The sequence below is a fragment of the Salvelinus namaycush genome, chromosome 31 (assembly GCF_016432855.1).
Source record: "Salvelinus namaycush isolate Seneca chromosome 31, SaNama_1.0, whole genome shotgun sequence".
NCBI classification, from domain to species: Eukaryota; Metazoa; Chordata; class Actinopteri; order Salmoniformes; family Salmonidae; genus Salvelinus; species Salvelinus namaycush.
The window spans coordinates 8,635,741-8,652,060 of NC_052337.1; the positions used below are offsets into that span (position 1 = coordinate 8,635,741).

The 16,320-nt window shown below is 51.2% G+C and overlaps 1 protein-coding gene across 1 annotated transcript in view; it reads right to left on the minus strand.

Moving 5' to 3' along the window:
- Positions 1-11,195, minus strand: part of LOC120026182 (GTPase-activating Rap/Ran-GAP domain-like protein 3) — a 41,715-nt gene extending 30,520 nt beyond the window's left edge. The window contains exon 1 of the mRNA XM_038971007.1: positions 11,189-11,195. Coding sequence (XP_038826935.1) covers positions 11,189-11,195 — 7 coding nt within the window. The remainder of the gene's footprint in view (positions 1-11,188) is intronic.
- Positions 11,196-16,320: the final 5,125 nt, after the last annotated feature.

The following is a 16,320-nucleotide window of genomic DNA, read 5'->3' on the forward strand; positions in this document are numbered from 1 at the left end:
CCTCCTTTCCCTCCTCTCCTCTCTTCCTCGCCCCCTCTCTTTCTCTCCCCTCTTTTCCCCTGCCCTCCTTTCCTCTCCCTCTTTTCCCTCTGCCCTCCTTTACTCTCCCCTCTTTTCCCTCTGCCCCTCCTTTACTCTCCCTCTTTCCCTCGGCCCTCCTTTCCTCTCCCAGTGCTTTTCCTCTGCCTCCTTTCCTCTCCCTCTTTCCCTCTGTCCTCCTTTCCTCTCCACTCTTTTCCCTCTGCCCTCCTTTACTCTCCCCTCTTTCCTCTGCCCTCCTTTCCTCTCCTCTCTTTTCCCTCGGCCCTCCTTTCCTCTCCCATCTTTTTCCCTCTGCCCTCCTTTCCTCTCCATCTTTTCCCTCTGTCCTCCTTTCCTCTCCTTTCTTATCCCTCGGCCCTCTTTCCTCTCCTCTCTTTTCCCTCTGCCCTCCTCTCCTCTCTTTCCCTCTGCCCTCCTTCCTCTCTTTTCCCTCTGCCCTCCTCTTCTCCTCTTTTCCACTCTGCCCTCCTATCCTCTCTTTTCCCTCTGCTTTCCTCTCCTCTTCTATCTTTCCCTTGCTTTCTCTCCTCTCCCCTCTTTCCCTCTGCCCCCTCCTTTCCTCTCCCTCTTTTCCCTTGCCCTCCTTTCTCTCTCCTCTCCTCTCTTTTCCCTCTACTTCCTCTCCTCTCCTCTTTTCCCTCTGCCCTCCTTTCCTCTCCTCTCTTTTCCCTCTACTTTCCTCTCCTCTCCTCTCTTTTCCCTCTGCCCTCCTTTCCTCTCCTCTCTTTTCCCTCTGCCCTCCTTTCCTCTCCTCTCTTTTCCTTCTGCCCTCCTTTCCTCTCCTCTCTCTTTTTCCCTCTCCCCCCTTTCCTTCCTTCCCTATCCCTCTGCCCCTATCCTCTCTCTTTTCCCTATGCCCTCCTTTCCTCTCCTCTTTCCTCTGCCCTCCTTTCCTCTCCCTCTTTTCCCTCTGCCCTCCTTTCCTCTCCCCTCTTTTCCCTCTGCCCTCCTTTCCTCTCCTCTCTTTTCCTCTGCCCTCCTTTCCTCTCCCCTCTTTTCCCGTCCTCCTTTCCTCTCCCCTCTTTTCCCTCTGCCCTCTTTACTCTCCCCTCTTTCCCTCTGCCTCCTTTCCTCTCCTCTCTTTTCCCTCGGCCCTCCTTTCCTCTCCCATCTTTTCCTCTGTCTCTCCTCCTCTCCTCTCTTTTCCTCGGCCTCCTTTCCTCTCCTTTTTTCCCTCTGCCCCCTCTCTCTCTTTTCCCTCGCCCTCCTCTCCTCTTTCTTTTCCCTCTGCCTCCTCTCCTCTCTTTTCCCTCTGCCCTCCTCTCCTCTCTTTTCCCTCTGCTTTTCCTCTGCCCTCCTCTCTTCCCTCTGCTTTCTCTCCTCTCCCCTCTTTTCCCTCTGCCCTTCCTCTCCTCTCCCCTCTTTTCCCTCTGCCCTCCTTTCCTCTCCCTCTTTTCCCTCTGCCCTCCTTTCCTCTCCTTCTCTCTTTTCCCTCTACTTCCTCTTCTCCTCTCCTTTCCCTCTGCCCTCCTTCCTCTCCTCCTTTTTCCCTCTGCCTCCTTTCTCTCTCTCTTTCTCCCTCTCCCTCCTCTCCTCTCTTGTCCCTCTCCTCCCTCCTCCTTCTCTTTTCCCTCTGCCCTCCTCTCCTTCTTTTCCTCTCCTTCCTCTCCCTCTCCCTCTCTTTCCCACTGCTTTCCTCTCCTTCCCCTCATTTCCTCTCCCCTATTTTCCCTCTTCCTCTTTCTCTCTCCCCTCTTTTCTCCCTCTGCACCTCCTTTCCTCTCCTCTCCTCTCTTTTTCCTCACTTTCCTCTCCTCTCCTCCTCTTTCCCTCTCCCTCCTTCCTCTCCTCTCTTTTCCTCTACTTTCCTCTCTCTCTCTTTCCCTATGCCCTCCTTTCCTCTCCTCTCTTTCCCTTCTGGCCCTCTTTCCTCTCCTCGCTTTTCCCCTCTGCTCCTCCTTCCTCTCCTCCTCTCCTCCTTTTCCCTCTGCCCCCTCCTTTCCTCTCCCCTCTTTTCCCTCTGCCCTCTTCCTCTCCCTCTTTTCCCCTGCCCTCCTTTCCTCTCCCTCTTCCCTCTGCCCTCCTTTACTCTCCCCTTTTTCCCTTGCCCTCTCCTTACTCTCCCTCTTTTCCCTCGCCCTCCTTTCCTCTCCCATCTTTTCCCTCTGCCCCTCCTTTCCTTCTCCCCTCTTTTCCCTCTGCCTCCTTTCCTTCCCTCTTTTCCCTCTGCCCTCCTCTTATCTCCCTCTTTTCCCTTCTGCCCCTTTCCTCTCCTCTCTTTTCCCTGGCCCTCCTTTCCTCCCTCTTTTCCTTGCCCTCTCTTTCCTTCCCTTTTTCCCTCTCCTCCTTTCCCCCTTTCTTCCCTCGCCCTCCTTCCTCTCCTCTCTCTTTCCCTCTGCCCTTCCTCTCCTCTTTTTCCCTCTGCCCCTCTTCCTCTCTTTTCCCTTTGCCCTCTCTTCTCTCTTTCCTCTCCTCTCCTCTCTCCCTCTTTTCCCTCTGCTTTCCTCTCCTTTCCTCTCTTTTCCCTCTGCTTCTCTCCTCTCCCTCTTTTCCCTCTGCCCTCCTTTCCTCCTCCCCTCTTTTCCCTCTGCCTCCTTTCCTCTCCTCTCTCCTCTCTTTTCCCTCTTCTTTCCTCCTCTTCTCTTTTCCCTCTGCCCCCTTTCCTCTCCTCTCCTCCACTCTACTTTCCTCTCCTCTCCTCCACTTTCCTTTGCCCTCCTTTCCTCTCCTCTCTTTTCCCTCTGCCCTCCTTTCCTCTCCTCTCTTTTCCCTCTTGCCCTCCTTTCCTCTCCTCTCTTTTCCCTCTCCCCTCCTTTCCTCCTCTCCCTCTCCCTCTGCCCCTCCTATCTCTCCTCTTTTCCCTCTGCCCTCCTTTCCTCTCCCCTCTTTTCCTCTGCCCTCCTTTCCTCTCCCCTCTTTTCCCTCTCCCCTCTTATCTCTTCTCCCCTTTTTCCCTGCCTCTTTCCTCTCCCCTTTTCCCTCTGCCCTCCTTTCCTCTCCTCTCTTTTCCCTCTGCCCTCCTTTCCTCTCCCCTCTTTTCCCTCTGTCCTCTTTCCTCTCCCCTCTTTTCCCTCTGCCCTTTTACTCTCCCCTCTTTTCCCTCTACCCCTCCTCTCCCTCTCTCTCTTTCCCTCTGCCCTCCTTTCCTCTCCCCTTTTCCCTCTGCCCTCCTTTCCTCTCCTCTCTTTTCCCTCTGCCCTCCTTTCCTCTCCTCTCCTCTCTTTTCCCTCTGCCCTCCTTTCCTTTCCTCTCCTCTCTTTTCCCTCTACCCTCCTTTCCTCTCCCCTCTTTTCCCTCTGCCCTCCTTTCCTCTCCCCTCTTTTCCCTCTGCCCTCCTTCCTCTCCTCTTTTCCCTCTCGCCCTCCTTTCCTCTCCCCTCTTTTCCCTCTGCTCCTCCTTCCTCTCCCCTCTTTTCCCTCTGCCCTCCTTTCCTCTCCCCTCTTTTCCCTCTGCCCTCCTTTCCTCTCCCTCCTTTTCCCTCTGCCCTCCTTTTCTCTCCCCTCTTTTCCCTCTGCCCTCCTTTTCTCTCCCTTCTTTTCCCTTTGCCCTCCTTTCCTCTCCTCTCTTTTCCCTCTGCCCTCCTTTTCCTTCCTCTCCTCTCTTTTCCCTCTCCCCTCCTTTCCTCTCCCTCTCTTTTCCCTCTGCCCTCCTATCCTCTCTCTTTTCCCTCTGCCCCTCTTTCCTTCTCCCTCTTTTCCCTCTGCCTCCTTTCCTTCTCCCCTCCTTTCCTCTCCCCTCTTTTCCCCTGCCCCTCCTTTCCTCTCCCTCTTTTCCCTCTGCCCTCCTTTACTCTCCCTCTTTTCCCTCTGCCCCTCTTACTCTCCCCTCTTTTCCCTCGGCCCTCCTTTCCTCTCCCTCTTTTCCCTCTGTCCTCCTTTCCTCTCCACTCTTTTCCCTCTGCCTCCTTTACTCTCCCCTTTCCTGCCACCTCCTTTCCTCTCCTCTCTTTTCCCTCGCCCTCCTTTCCTCTCCCATCTTTTCCCTTCTGCCCTCCTTTCCTCTCCCATCTTTTCCCTCTGTCCTCCTTTCTCCTCCTTTCTTTTCCCTCGGCCCTCTTTCCTCTTTCTTTTCCCTCTGCCCTCCTCTCCTCTCTTTTCCTCTGCCCTCCTCTCCTCTCTTTTCCCTCTGCCCTCCTCTCCTCTCTTTTCCCTCTGCCCTCCTCCTCTCTCTTTTTTCTCCTTGCTCCTCTCCTCTCCTCTCTTTTCCCTCTGCTTTCCTCTCCTCTCCCCTATTTTCCCTCTGCCCTCCTTTCCTCTCCCCTCTTTTCCCTTCTTGCCCTCCTTTCTTCTCCCTCTTTTCCCTCTGCCCTCCTTTCCTTCCTCTCCTCTCTTTCCCTCTACTTTCCTCTCCTCTCCTCTTTTCCCTTGCCCTCTTTCCTTCTCTCTTTTCCCTTCTACTTCCTCTCCTCTCCTCTCTTTTCCCTCTGCCCTCCTTTCCTCTCCTCTCTTTTCCTCTCCCTCCTTCCTATCTCTCTTTTTCCTCTCCCTCTTTCCTCTCCTCTCCTCTTCTCTCTCTTTTCCCTCTCCCTCCTTCATCTCCTCTCCCTATCCCTCGCCCTCCTTCCTCTCCTCTTTTTCCCTCTGCCCTCCTTTCCTCTCCCCTCTTTTCCCTCTGCCTCCCTCCTTGCCTCCTCCTCCTCTTTTCCCTCCTGCCCTCCTTTCCTCTCCCCTCTTTTCCCTCTCGCCCCTCCTTTCCTCTCTCTCTCTTTTCCTCGCCTCCTTTCCTCTCCCCTCTTTTCCCTCTGCCCTCCTTTCCTCTCCCCTCTTTTCCCTCTGCCCTCCTTTCTCTCCACCTCTTTTCCCTCTGCCCTCCTTTCCCCCTCTCTTTTCCCTCGGCCCTCCTTCCTCCCTCTTTTCCTCTGTCCTCCTTTCCTCTCCTCTCTTTCCCTCGCCCTCCTTTCCTCTCCTCTCTTTTCCCTCTGCCCTCCTTCCTCTCTTTCCCTTTCCTCCTCTCCTCTCTTTTCCCTCTGCTCCTCTCTCTTTTTTTCCCTCTGCCCTCCTCTCTCTCTCTTTTCCCTCTGCCCTCCTTTCCTCTCTTTTCCCTCTTTTTCCTTTCCTCTGCCTCCTTCCTCTCCTTTTTCCCTCTGCCCTTTCCTTACTCCTCTCCCCCCTCTTTCCCTCTGCCCTCCTTTCCTCTCCCCTCTTTTCCCTCTGCCCTCCTTTCCTCTCCCCTCTTTCCCTCTGCCCTCTTTTTCCTCTCTTTTCCCTCTCTTTCCTCTCCTCTCCTCTCTTTCTCTGCCCTCCTTTCCCTCTCCTCTCTTTTCCCTCTCTTTCCTCTCCTCTCCTCTTCTTTTCCCTCGCCTTCCTTTCCTCTCCTCTCTTTCCCTCTGCCCTCCTTTCCTCTCCTCTCCCTCCTCTTTTCCCTCTCCCTCCTTTCCTCTCCTCTCCCTTATCCTCTGCCCTCTATCCTCCCCTCTTTTCCCTCTGTCCTCCTTTCCTCTCCCTCTTTTCCCTCTGCCCTCCTTTCCTCTCCCTCTTTTCCCTCTGCCTCCTACTCTCCCCTCTTTTCCCTCTGCCCCTCTTTCCTCTCCCCTCTTTCCCTGCCCTCTTTCCTCTCCCTCTTTTCCCTCTGCCTCCTTTCCTCTCCCCTCTTTTCCCTCGCCCTCCTTCCTTCCTCTCCTCTCTTTTCCCTCTGCCCTCCTTCTATCTTTTCCCTTGCCCTCCTCTCCTCTCTTTTCCTCTGCCTCCTCTCCTCTCTTTTCCCTCTGCCCCCCCTCCTCTCCTCTTTTCCCTCTGCTTTCCTCTGCCTCTCCTCTCTTTTCCCCTCCTTTCCTTCCTCTCCTCTCTTTTCCTCTGCCCTCCTTTCCTCTCCCTCTTTTCCCCTCTGCCCTCCTTTCCTCTCCTCTCTTTTTCCCCTACTGCCCTCCTCTTCCTTCCTCTCCTCTCTTTTCCCTCTGCCCTCTCTTTCCTTTCCTCTCCTCTCTCTTTCCCTCTCCTCCTTTCCTCTCCTCTTTTCCCTCTGCCCCTCCTTTCCTTCCCCTCTTTTCCCTCTGCCCCTTAATGCTCCCCTCTTTCCCTTCTGCCCTCTTTTCCTCTCCCCTCTGTTTCCCTCTGCCCCCTCCTTTCCTCTCCTCTCTTTTCCCTATGCCCTCCTTTCTCTCCCTCTTTTCCCTCTGCCCCTCCTTCACTCGTCCCCTCATTCCCCTCTTTTCCCTCTGCCCTCCTTTTCTCTCCCTTCTTTCCCCTCTGCACTCCTTTCCTCTCCTCACTTTTCCCTCTGCCCTCCTTTCCTCTCCTCTCTTTTCCCTCTGCCCTCCTTTCCTCTCCTCTCCTCTCTTTTCCCTCTACTTTCCTCTCCTCTCCTCTCTTTTCCCTCTGCCCTCCTTTCCTCTCCTCTCTTTTCCCTCTGCCCTCCTTTCCTCTCCTCTCCTCTCTTTTCCCTCTCCCCTCCTTTCCTCTCCTCTCTTTTCCCTCTGCCCTCCTATCCTCTCCTCTTTTCCCTCTGCCCTCCTTTCCTCTCCCCTCTTTTCCCTCTGCCCTCCTTTCCTCTCCCCTCTTTTCCCCTGCCCTCCTTTCCTCTCCCCTCTTTTCCCTCTGCCCTCCTTTACTCTCCCCTCTTTTCCCTCTGCCCTCCTTTACTCTCCCCTCTTTTCCCTCGGCCCTCCTTTCCTCTCCCATCTTTTCCCTCTGCCCTCCTATCCTCTCCCCTCTTTTCCCTCTGTCCTCCTTTCCTCTCCACTCTTTTCCCTCTGCCCTCCTTTACTCTCCCCTCTGCCCTCCTTTCCTCTCCTCTCTTTTCCCTCTGCCCTCCTTTCCTCTCCCCTCTTTTCCCTCTGTCCTCCTTTCCTCTCCCCTCTTTTCCCTCTGCCCTCCTTTACTCTCCCCTCTTTTCCCTCTGCCCTCCTTTCCTCTCCTCTCTTTTCCCTCGGCCCTCCTTTCCTCTCCCATCTTTTCCCTCTGTCCTCCTTTCCTCTCCTCTCTTTTCCCTCGGCCCTCCTTTCCTCTCCTCTCTTTTCCCTCTGCCCTCCTCTCCTCTCTTTTCCCTCTGCCCTCCTCTCCTCTCTTTTCCCTCTGCCCTCCTCTCCTCTCTTTTCCCTCTGCCCTCCTCTCCTCTCTTTTCCCTCTGCTTTCCTCTGCCCTCCTCTCTTTTCCCTCTGCTTTCCTCTCCTCTCCCCTCTTTTCCCTCTGCCCTCCTTTCCTCTCCCCTCTTTTCCCTCTGCCCTCCTTTCCTCTCCCCTCTTTTCCCTCTGCCCTCCTTTCCTCTCCTCTCTTTTCCCTCTGCCCTCCTTTCCTCTCCTCTCTTTTCCCTCTGCCCTCCTCTCCTCTCTTTTCCCTCTGCCCTCCTCTCCTCTCTTTTCCCTCTGCCCTCCTCTCCTCTCTTTTCCCTCTGCTTTCCTCTCCTCTCCTCTCTTTTCCCTCTGCTTTCCTCTCCTCTCCCCTCTTTTCCCTCTGCCCTCCTTTCCTCTCCCCTCTTTTCCCTCTGCCCTCCTTTCCTCTCCCCTCTTTTCCCTCTGCCCTCCTTTCCTCTCCTCTCCTCTCTTTTCCCTCTACTTTCCTCTCCTCTCCTCTCTTTTCCCTCTGCCCTCCTATCCTCTCCTCTCTTTTCCCTCTACTTTCCTCTCCTCTCTTTTCCCTTTGCCCTCCTTTCCTCTCCTCTCTTTTCCCTCTGCCCTCCTTTCCTCTCCTCTCCTCTCTTTTCCCTCTGCCCTCCTTTCCTCTCCCCTCTTTTCCCTCTGCCCTCCTTTCCTCTCCCCTCCTTTCCCCTGCCCTCCTTTCCTCTCCCCTCTTTTCCCTCTGCCCTCCTTTACTCTCCCCTCTTTTCCCTCTGCCCTCCTTTACTCTCCCCTCTTTTCCCTCGGCCCTCCTTTCCTCTCCCATCTTTTCCCTCTGCCCTCCTTTCCTCTCCCCTCTTTTCCCTCTGTCCTCCTTTCCTCTCCACTCTTTTCCCTCTGCCCTCCTTTACTCTCCCCTCTTTTCCCTCTGCCCTCCTTTCCTCTCCTCTCTTTTCCCTCGGCCCTCCTTTCCTCTCCCATCTTTTCCCTCTGCCCTCCTTTCCTCTCCCATCTTTTCCCTCTGTCCTCCTTTCCTCTCCTTTCTTTTCCCTCGGCCCTCCTTTCCTCTCCTCTCTTTTCCCTCTGCCCTCCTCTCCTCTCTTTTCCCTCTGCCCTCCTCTCCTCTCTTTTCCCTCTGCCCTCCTCTCCTCTCTTTTCCCTCTGCCGTCCTCTCCTCTCCTCTCTTTTCCCTCTGCTTTCCTCTCCTCTCCCCTCTTTTCCCTCTGCCCTCCTTTCCTCTCCCCTCTTCTTTCCTCTCCTCTCCTCTCTTTTCCCTCTGCCCTCCTTTCCTCTCCTCTCTTTTCCCTCTGCCCTCCTTTCCTCTCCTCTCTTTTCCCTCTGCCCTCCTTTCCTCTCCTCTCTTTTCCCTCTGCCCTCCTTTCCTCTCCTCTCCTCTCTTTTCCCTCTCCCCTCCTTTCCTCTCCTCTCCCTATCCCTCTCCCCTCCTTTCCTCTCCTCTCCCTAACCCTCTGCCCTCCTATCCTCTCCTCTTTTCCCTCTGCCCTCCTTTCCTCTCCTCTCTTTTCCCTCTCCCCTCCTTTCCTCTCCTCTCCCTATCCCTCTGCCCTCCTATCCTCTCCTCTTTTCCCTCTGCCCTCCTTTCCTCTCCCCTCTTTTCCCTCTGCCCTCCTTTCCTCTCCCCTCTTTTCCCTCTGCCCTCTTTTCCCTCTGCCCTCTTTTCCCTCTGCCCTCCTTTCCTCTCCTCTCTTTTCCCTCTGCCCTCCTTTCCTCTCCCCTCTTTTCCCTCTGCCCTCCTTTCCTCTCCTCTCCTCTACTTTCCTCTCCTCTCCTCTCTTTTCCCTCTGCCCTCCTTTCCTCTCCTCTCTTTTCCCTCTACTTTCCTCTCCTCTCTTTTCCCTCTGCCCTCCTTTCCTCTCCTCTCTTTTCCCTCTGCCCTCCTTTCCTCTCCCCTCTTTTCCCTCTGCCCTCCTTTCCTCTCCCCTCTTTTCCCTCTGCCCTCTTTTCCCTCTGCCCTCCTTTCCTCTCCCCTCTTTTCCCTCTGTCCTCCTTTCCTCTCCCCTCTTTTCCCTCTGCCCTCCTTTCCTCTCCCCTCTTTTCCCTCTGCCCTCCTTTCCTCTCCTCTCTTTTCCCTCGGCCCTCCTTTCCTCTCCTCTCTTTTCCCTCTGCCCTCCTCTCCTCTCTTTTCCCTCTGCCGTCCTCTCCTCTCTTTTCCCTCTGCTTTCCTCTCCTCTCCTCTCTTTTCCCTCTGCCCTCCTTTCCTCTCCTCTCTTTTCCCTCTGCCCTCCTTTCCTCTCCTCTCCTCTCTTTTCCCTCTGCCCTCCTTTCCTCTCCTCTCCCTATCCCTCTGCCCTCCTATCCTCTCCTCTTTTCCCTCTCCCCTCTTTTCCCTCTGCCCTCCTTTCCTCTCCCCTCTTTTCCCTCTGCCCTCCTCTCCTTTCCTCTCCCCTCTTTTCCCTCTGCCCTCCTTTCCTCTCCCCTCTTTTCCCTCTGCCCTCCTTTCCTCTCCCCTCTTTTCCCTCTGCCCTCCTCTCCTTTCCTCTCCTCTCTTTTCCCTCTGCCCTCCTCTCCTTTCCTCTCCCCTCTTTTCCCTCTGCCCTCCTTTCCTCTCCCCTCTTTTCCCTCTGCCCTCCTTTCCTCTCCCCTCTTTTCCCTCTGCCCTCCTCTCCTTTCCTCTCCCCTCTTTTCCCTCTGCCTTCCTTTCCTCTCCCCTCTTTTCCCTCTGCCCTCCTATCCTCTCCTCTTTTCCCTCTGCCCTCCTTTCCTCTCCCCTCTTTTCCCCCTGCCCTCCTTTCCTCTCCCCTCTTTTCCCTCTGCCCTCCTTTCCTCTCCCCTCTTTTCCCTCTGCCCTCCTTTCCTCTCCTCTCTTTTCCCTCTGCCCTCCTTTCCTCTCCCCTCTTTTCCCTCTGCCCTCCTTTCCTCTCCCCTCTTTTCCCTCTGCCCTCCTTTCCTCTCCCCTCTTTTCCCTCTGCCCTCCTTTCCTCTCCCATCTTTTCCCTCTGCCCTCCTTTCCTCTCCCCTCTTTTCCCTCTGCCCTCCTTTCCTCTCCTCTCTTTTCCCTCTGCCCTCCACTCCTCTCCCCTCTTTTCCCTCTGCCCTTCTTTCCTCTCCCCTCTTTTCCCTCTGCCCTCCTTTCCTCTCCTCTCTTTTCCCTCTGCCCTCCTCTCCTCTCTTTTCCCTCTGCCCTCCTCTCTTTTCACTCTGCCCTCCTCTCCTCTCTTTTCCCTCTGCCCTCCTCTCTTTTCCCTCTGCCCTCCTCTCCTCTCTTTTCCCTCTGCCCTCCTCTCCTCTCTTTTCCCTCTGCCCTCCTTTCCTCTCCTCTCTTTTCCCTCTGCCCTCCTCTCCTCTCCTCTCTTTTCCCTCTCCCCTCCTTTCCTCTCCTCTCTTTTCCCTCTGCCCTCCTATCCTCTTCCCTCTTTTCCCCTCCTCTCTTTTTGCTCTGCCCTCCTTTCCTTCTGACCTCCTCTCGTCTTGCTGTTTCCCAACCCCCCCTCCTCTCTACCCTCTTCTGTGGGGGGCCACAGAGAGCAGTAGTGCTTGTAGTGGATTAATCAGTGAAGAGAATCCCTGTCTGTACATTACAATATCCCCCCAGCATTATACAAGCTGTAAAAGTGTAAAATGGCAGTTACCGGGACAATGGCAAGTATCTACAGTACATATGTTTTAATTCACTGGAGAATGCATCTGGTCTGGGGTAGGGGTTGTGGGCTAGGGTTGAGCTGGTGTGTTGGGTTAGGCTGTGGGGCCCTGTAGGGTTGGACTGGGACCAGCAGAGAGCCCTGTCCTGCGTGTTTGGGTTGGGCTGGGGCGTTGGTCCAGAGATGAGATTATGTGGGGTAGGGCTGTGGCTCCACTCCTCAGAGGATAGGGTTACTGTGAAAGCCATGAGCATGTGAAAGCCATTGCCAGGTCGCAGTTGTAAATGAGAACTTGTTCTCAACTAGCCTACCTGGTTAAATAAAGGTGAAATAAAATGTGGAAACGAATCTGCCTGGCATAGATCACAGTCCACGCTACGTCTGGGTATTTCACCAGCTGCTCGCATCTCATCCAGTCAATGGTGTTTAGAAAAAAACATACTTCTAAGTACAGCTCAATTCATGCACTCAAGTGGACACATACACACACTTCTAAGTGCAGGAGGGCATCTCAACAATGAGCAGGAAACCTTTGAAGTGTTCGCTCTATCCTGGGTCAGTCATAACAACAGACTGGAATAGCCATCAAGGACACAACAGGTGGATACACACTGACATGACATGGCTACAAGCTGGGGCTGAGGGTATACGGGCCAATTTCCAGGACAAAGTTTAAAAACCTATTCCTGGAATAAAATACACTTCCGATGGAGATTCCAGGACTGGGTTTACAGTTCCTTCAGAAAGTATTCACACCCCCTTGACTTTTATTTCTTTTTTTTCTCTTTTTTTTTTTTTACTTAAGATTCAAATTGATTTAATTGCAATTTTTCTACACAAAATACTCTGTTTAAAGTGGAAGAACATTTAATTAATTTCTTATTAATGGAAAATATAACACTAATTTATCTGGATTAGCCAAGTATTCAACCCTCTGAGTCAAAACATGTTAGAATCACCTTAGGCAGCGACTACAGTTGTTAGTTTTTCTGGGTAAGTCTCAAAAAGCTTTGCACACCTGGATTGTACAATATTTGCACATTATTCTTAAAAAAATTCTTCAAGCTCTGTCAAGTTGATTGATGATCTTTGCTAGACAGCCATTTTCAAGTCTTGCCATAGATTTTCAGACCTTGCTGATGACAAGCATACTCATAATATGATGCAGCCACCATCATGCTTGAAAATATGATGAGTGGTACTCAGTGATGTGTTGTATTTGCCCCAAATATAACACTTTGTATTCCGGACAAAATGTGTATTTCTTTGCCATTTTTTGCAGTATAACTTATTGCAAACAGGATGCATGTTTTGGAATATTTTGATTCTGTAGAGGCTTCCTTCTTTTCACTCTGTTATTGAGGAGTAACTACAATGTTGTTGATCCATTTTCAGTTCTCCTATCACAGCTATTAAACTCTGTAAGTGTTTTAAAATCACCATTGGCCTCTTGGTGAAATCTCTGAGCGGTTTCCTTCCTCTCTGGCAACTGAGTAAAGGATCGCCTACCCTCCAGTCACCCAAGTCATAGACTGTTTTTCTCTGCTACTGCACGGCAAGCGGTACTGGAGCGCCAAGTCTAGGACCAAAAGGCTCCTTAACAGCTTCTACCCCCAAGCCATAAGACTTTGTGGATTTGTTGTGGAATTGTTAGGTTAGATTACTTGTTGGTTATAACTGCATTGTCGGAACTAGAAGCACAAGCATTTCACTACACTCGCATTAACATCTGCTAACCATGTGTATGTGACAAATAAAATTTGATTTGTTTTGATTTGCTGAACAATTAATCAAATGACCACCGGACTGTTTACAATGACCCTCCCACTCCCTCTGCTTCTACTTACCCCGGCCTGCTAACTTTAACACCGTGTCGCCCGTGTGCTAGCGTAGTAACGACTACACCGTGGCTTCCCTGATCCATCTATTGCTGTTCACTAGACCATATGATCACTTGGCTACATAGCTGATGCCTGCTGGACTGTTCATTTATCACGGTACTCCATTTTGTTTATTATTATTTATTTTTATCTGTCGGCCCGAACTCAGGCCCTGTGTGTAGTTAACCGACCCTCTCTGCTCATTCATCGCCATTTTACCTGTTGTTGTCTTAGTTGATTAGCTGTTGTCTTACCCGTTGTTGTCTTAGCTAGCTCTCCCAATCAACAACTGTGACTGCTTTATGCCTCGCTTTATGTCTCTCTCAAATGTCAATATGCCTTGTATACTGTTGTGTAGGATAGTTATCATTGTTTAAGTTTACAGTGGAGCCCCTAGTCCCACTGTACATGCCTTAGATACCTTCTTTGTCCCACCCCCCACACATGCAGTGACCTCACCCAGCATAATCAGCCCATCCAGAGATGCAACCTCTCTTATCATCACTCAGTGCCTGGGCTTACCTCCACTGTACCCGCACCCCACCATACCCCTGTCTGCACATTATGCCCTGAATCTATTCTACCACGCCCAGAAATCTGCTCCTTTTATTCTCTTAACCCAGGCCCTGTGTCCCCAGGCACTCTCATTTGTTGACTTCTGTAATCGAAAAAGCCTTGATTTCGAATCCCACCGTACCTTCTCCGCTGTGCAATCCGGTTTCCGAGCTGGTCACGGGTGTACCTCAGCCACGCTCAAGGTCCTAAACAATATCATAACCGCCATCGATAAAAGACAGTACTGTGCAGCCGTCTTCATCGACCTGGCCAAGGATTTCGACTCTAAGAATACGGTGATTGACATCGGCAGACTCAATAGCCTTGGTTTCTCAAATGACTGCCTCGCCTGGTTCACCAACTACTTCGCAGACAGAGTTCAGTGTGTCAAATTGGAGGGCCTGTTGTCTGGACCTCTGGCAGTCTATTGGGGTACCACAGGGTTCAATTCTCAGGCCGACTCTCTTCTCTGTATATATATCAATGATGTCGCTCTTGCTGCGGGTGATTCCCTGATCCACCTCTACGCAGACAACACCATTCTGTATTCATCTGGCCCTTCTTTGGACACTGTGTTAACTAACCTCCAAACGAGCTTCAATGCCATACAACACTCCTTCCGTGGCCTCCAACTGCTTTTAAACGCTAGTAAAACCAAATGCATGCTTTTCAACCGTTCGCTGCCCGCACCCGCCCGACTAGCATCACTACCCTGTGGACAACTACAAATACCTAGGTGTCTGGTTAGACTGTGAACTCTCCTTCCAGACTCATATTAAACATCTCCAATCCAAAATCAAATCTAAAATCGGCTTTCTATTTCGCAACAAAGCCTCCTTCACTCACGCCGCCAAACATACCCTAGTAAAACTGACTATCCTACCGATCCTCGACTTCGGCGATGTCATCTACAAAATAGCTTCCAATACTCTACTCAGCAAACTGGATGCAGTCTATCACAGCGCCATCCGTTTTGTTACTAAAGCCCCTTATACCACCCACCACTGCAACCTGTATGCTCTAGTCGGCTGGCTCTCGCTACATATTCATCGCCAGACCCACTGGCTCCAGGTCATCTATAAGTCTATGCTAGGTAAAGCTCCGCCTTATCTCAGCTCACTGGTCACGATAACAACACCCACCAGTAGCACTCGTTCCAGCAGGTATATCTCACTGGTCATCCCCAAAGCCAACACCTCCTTTTGCCGCCTTTCCTTCCAGTTCTCTGCTGCCAGCGACTGGAAAGAATTGCAAAAATCACTGAAGCTGGAGACTTATATTTCTCTCACTAACTTTAAACATCAGCTATCTGAGCAGCTCACTGATCACTGCAGCTGTACATAGTCCATCTGTAAATAGCCCACACAACTTACCTCATCCCCATATTGTTTCTATTTAATTTTCTGCTCTTTTGCACACCAGTATCTCTACTTGCACATCATCATCTGCTCATTTATCACTCCAGTGTTAATCTGCTAAATTGTAATTATTTCGCTACTATGGCCTATTTATTGCCTACCTCCTCACGCCATTTGCACACACTGTATATAGACTTTCTTTTTTTCTATTGTGTTATTGACTGTACGCTTGTTTATTCCATGTGTAACTCTGTGTTGTTGTTTGTGTCGCACTGCTTTGCTTTATCTTGGTCAGGTCGCAGTTGTAAATGAGAACTTGTTCTCAACTAGCTTACCTGGTTCAATAAAAGGTAAATAAATGTAAAGATATAATAATAATGTTTTGTACACTGCTGCTACTGGCTGTTTATTATCTATGCATAGTCACTTCACCCCTACCTACATGTACAAATTACCTCAACTAACCTGTACCCCCTGTATATAGCCTCGTTATTGTTATTTTGTGTTACTTTCTATTTTTTTTTACGTTAGTTTATTTGGAAAATATTTTCTTAACTCTTCTTGAACTGCACTGTTGGTTAAGGGCTTGTAAGTAAGCATTTCACGCCAAGGTCTAGTTGTTGTATTCGGCACATGTGACAAATAAAGTTCGATTTTATTTGAAGGTAGGGCTCCCGAGTGGCGCAACGGTCTAAGGCACTGCATCTCAGTGCTAAAGGTGTCACTACAGACCCTGGTACGATTACAGGCTGTATCACAACCGTCCGTGATTGGAGTCCCATAGGATGGCGCACAATTGGCCTAGCGTCGTCCGGTTGGGGTTTGGCCGGGGTAGGCATTCATTGTAAATAAGAATTTGTTCTTAACTGACTTGCTTAGTAAAATAAAAAGTAGGATTGGTGCCTAGAGAATGAGAGAAGTCTCTAGTGGCCAAAAGGCTGTGCTAGCATCGATAGCGCCATTGAGGGCTTCTACCATTTTAAACTTCATTGGCTGATCCCTCATGGTGACCCTGTTGGAGTCATGTCCAACCGGGTCATCAGGAGGGATCAGTCAATCGGGAAGAAAATGTACTACTTCAAAATGGAGATTGCCTCAATGGCGCTGCCCATGCCGTCACAGGCACTATAATGGCACAGATACAAAGATGAGTCCTCTATCTATCTCTATGGATGGGTGTTAAATGTCCCCCCTTGCATTGACACATGCTCAGCTGTTCGGTAAGGGCAAACTGTCCAGCCAGAGAGTCACTCAGCAGCAAAGAGACACACGAAGACACTCGCACACACACACAAAAACTCCAGAAAGAAACCGCCCCAGAAACTCCATCTCCCTCCTGTGGGCTACACACACATCTGTCCTCAGAAACCTCAAACCCTCCAATTACAGGGAGGAAACTCCAAGAATCCTCCACCCTGTCATCATCTGATTGGCTGGGGTCATTACCTAAGCAAACTGGGTAATCAAACACAAACCAGAGAAAATATCCAAACCCTCCTAAAACACATGAGACCAACTATGGAACTGAAACTCTTCATCTAAAACCAGCCTGTCTGGGGTTTTGGATGAAACCTAAATGAGAGGGAGCATTCTGCTGTGAGACAGTTGATCTCTCAGTATCATGTCTTTCACTGTATAAGCTCTCCAACAAGGCTTCCTTTCAATTTCAGGTTTATTGTAACTCATCTTTCCTTAACAGCTATGATAGATGATGTTACAGGGGTTCTTGCCTCACTTACCTCACTCAACAGCAGTGGGTGTATGGTAAGTAAATTCATTCTCTTGTCCAATGCAGTGTTTGAGATATACAACACCTCTCTCTAGTGATTAAAAGTCACAACAGCAGACAGTCACATACTGCCAGATAGACCAACATGTTGCATCAGTATGAAGTCTGCACTCTGCACCCATTTTGTCAAGAGGTTACAGACCATAACAGAGGTTAAGAGCAGACA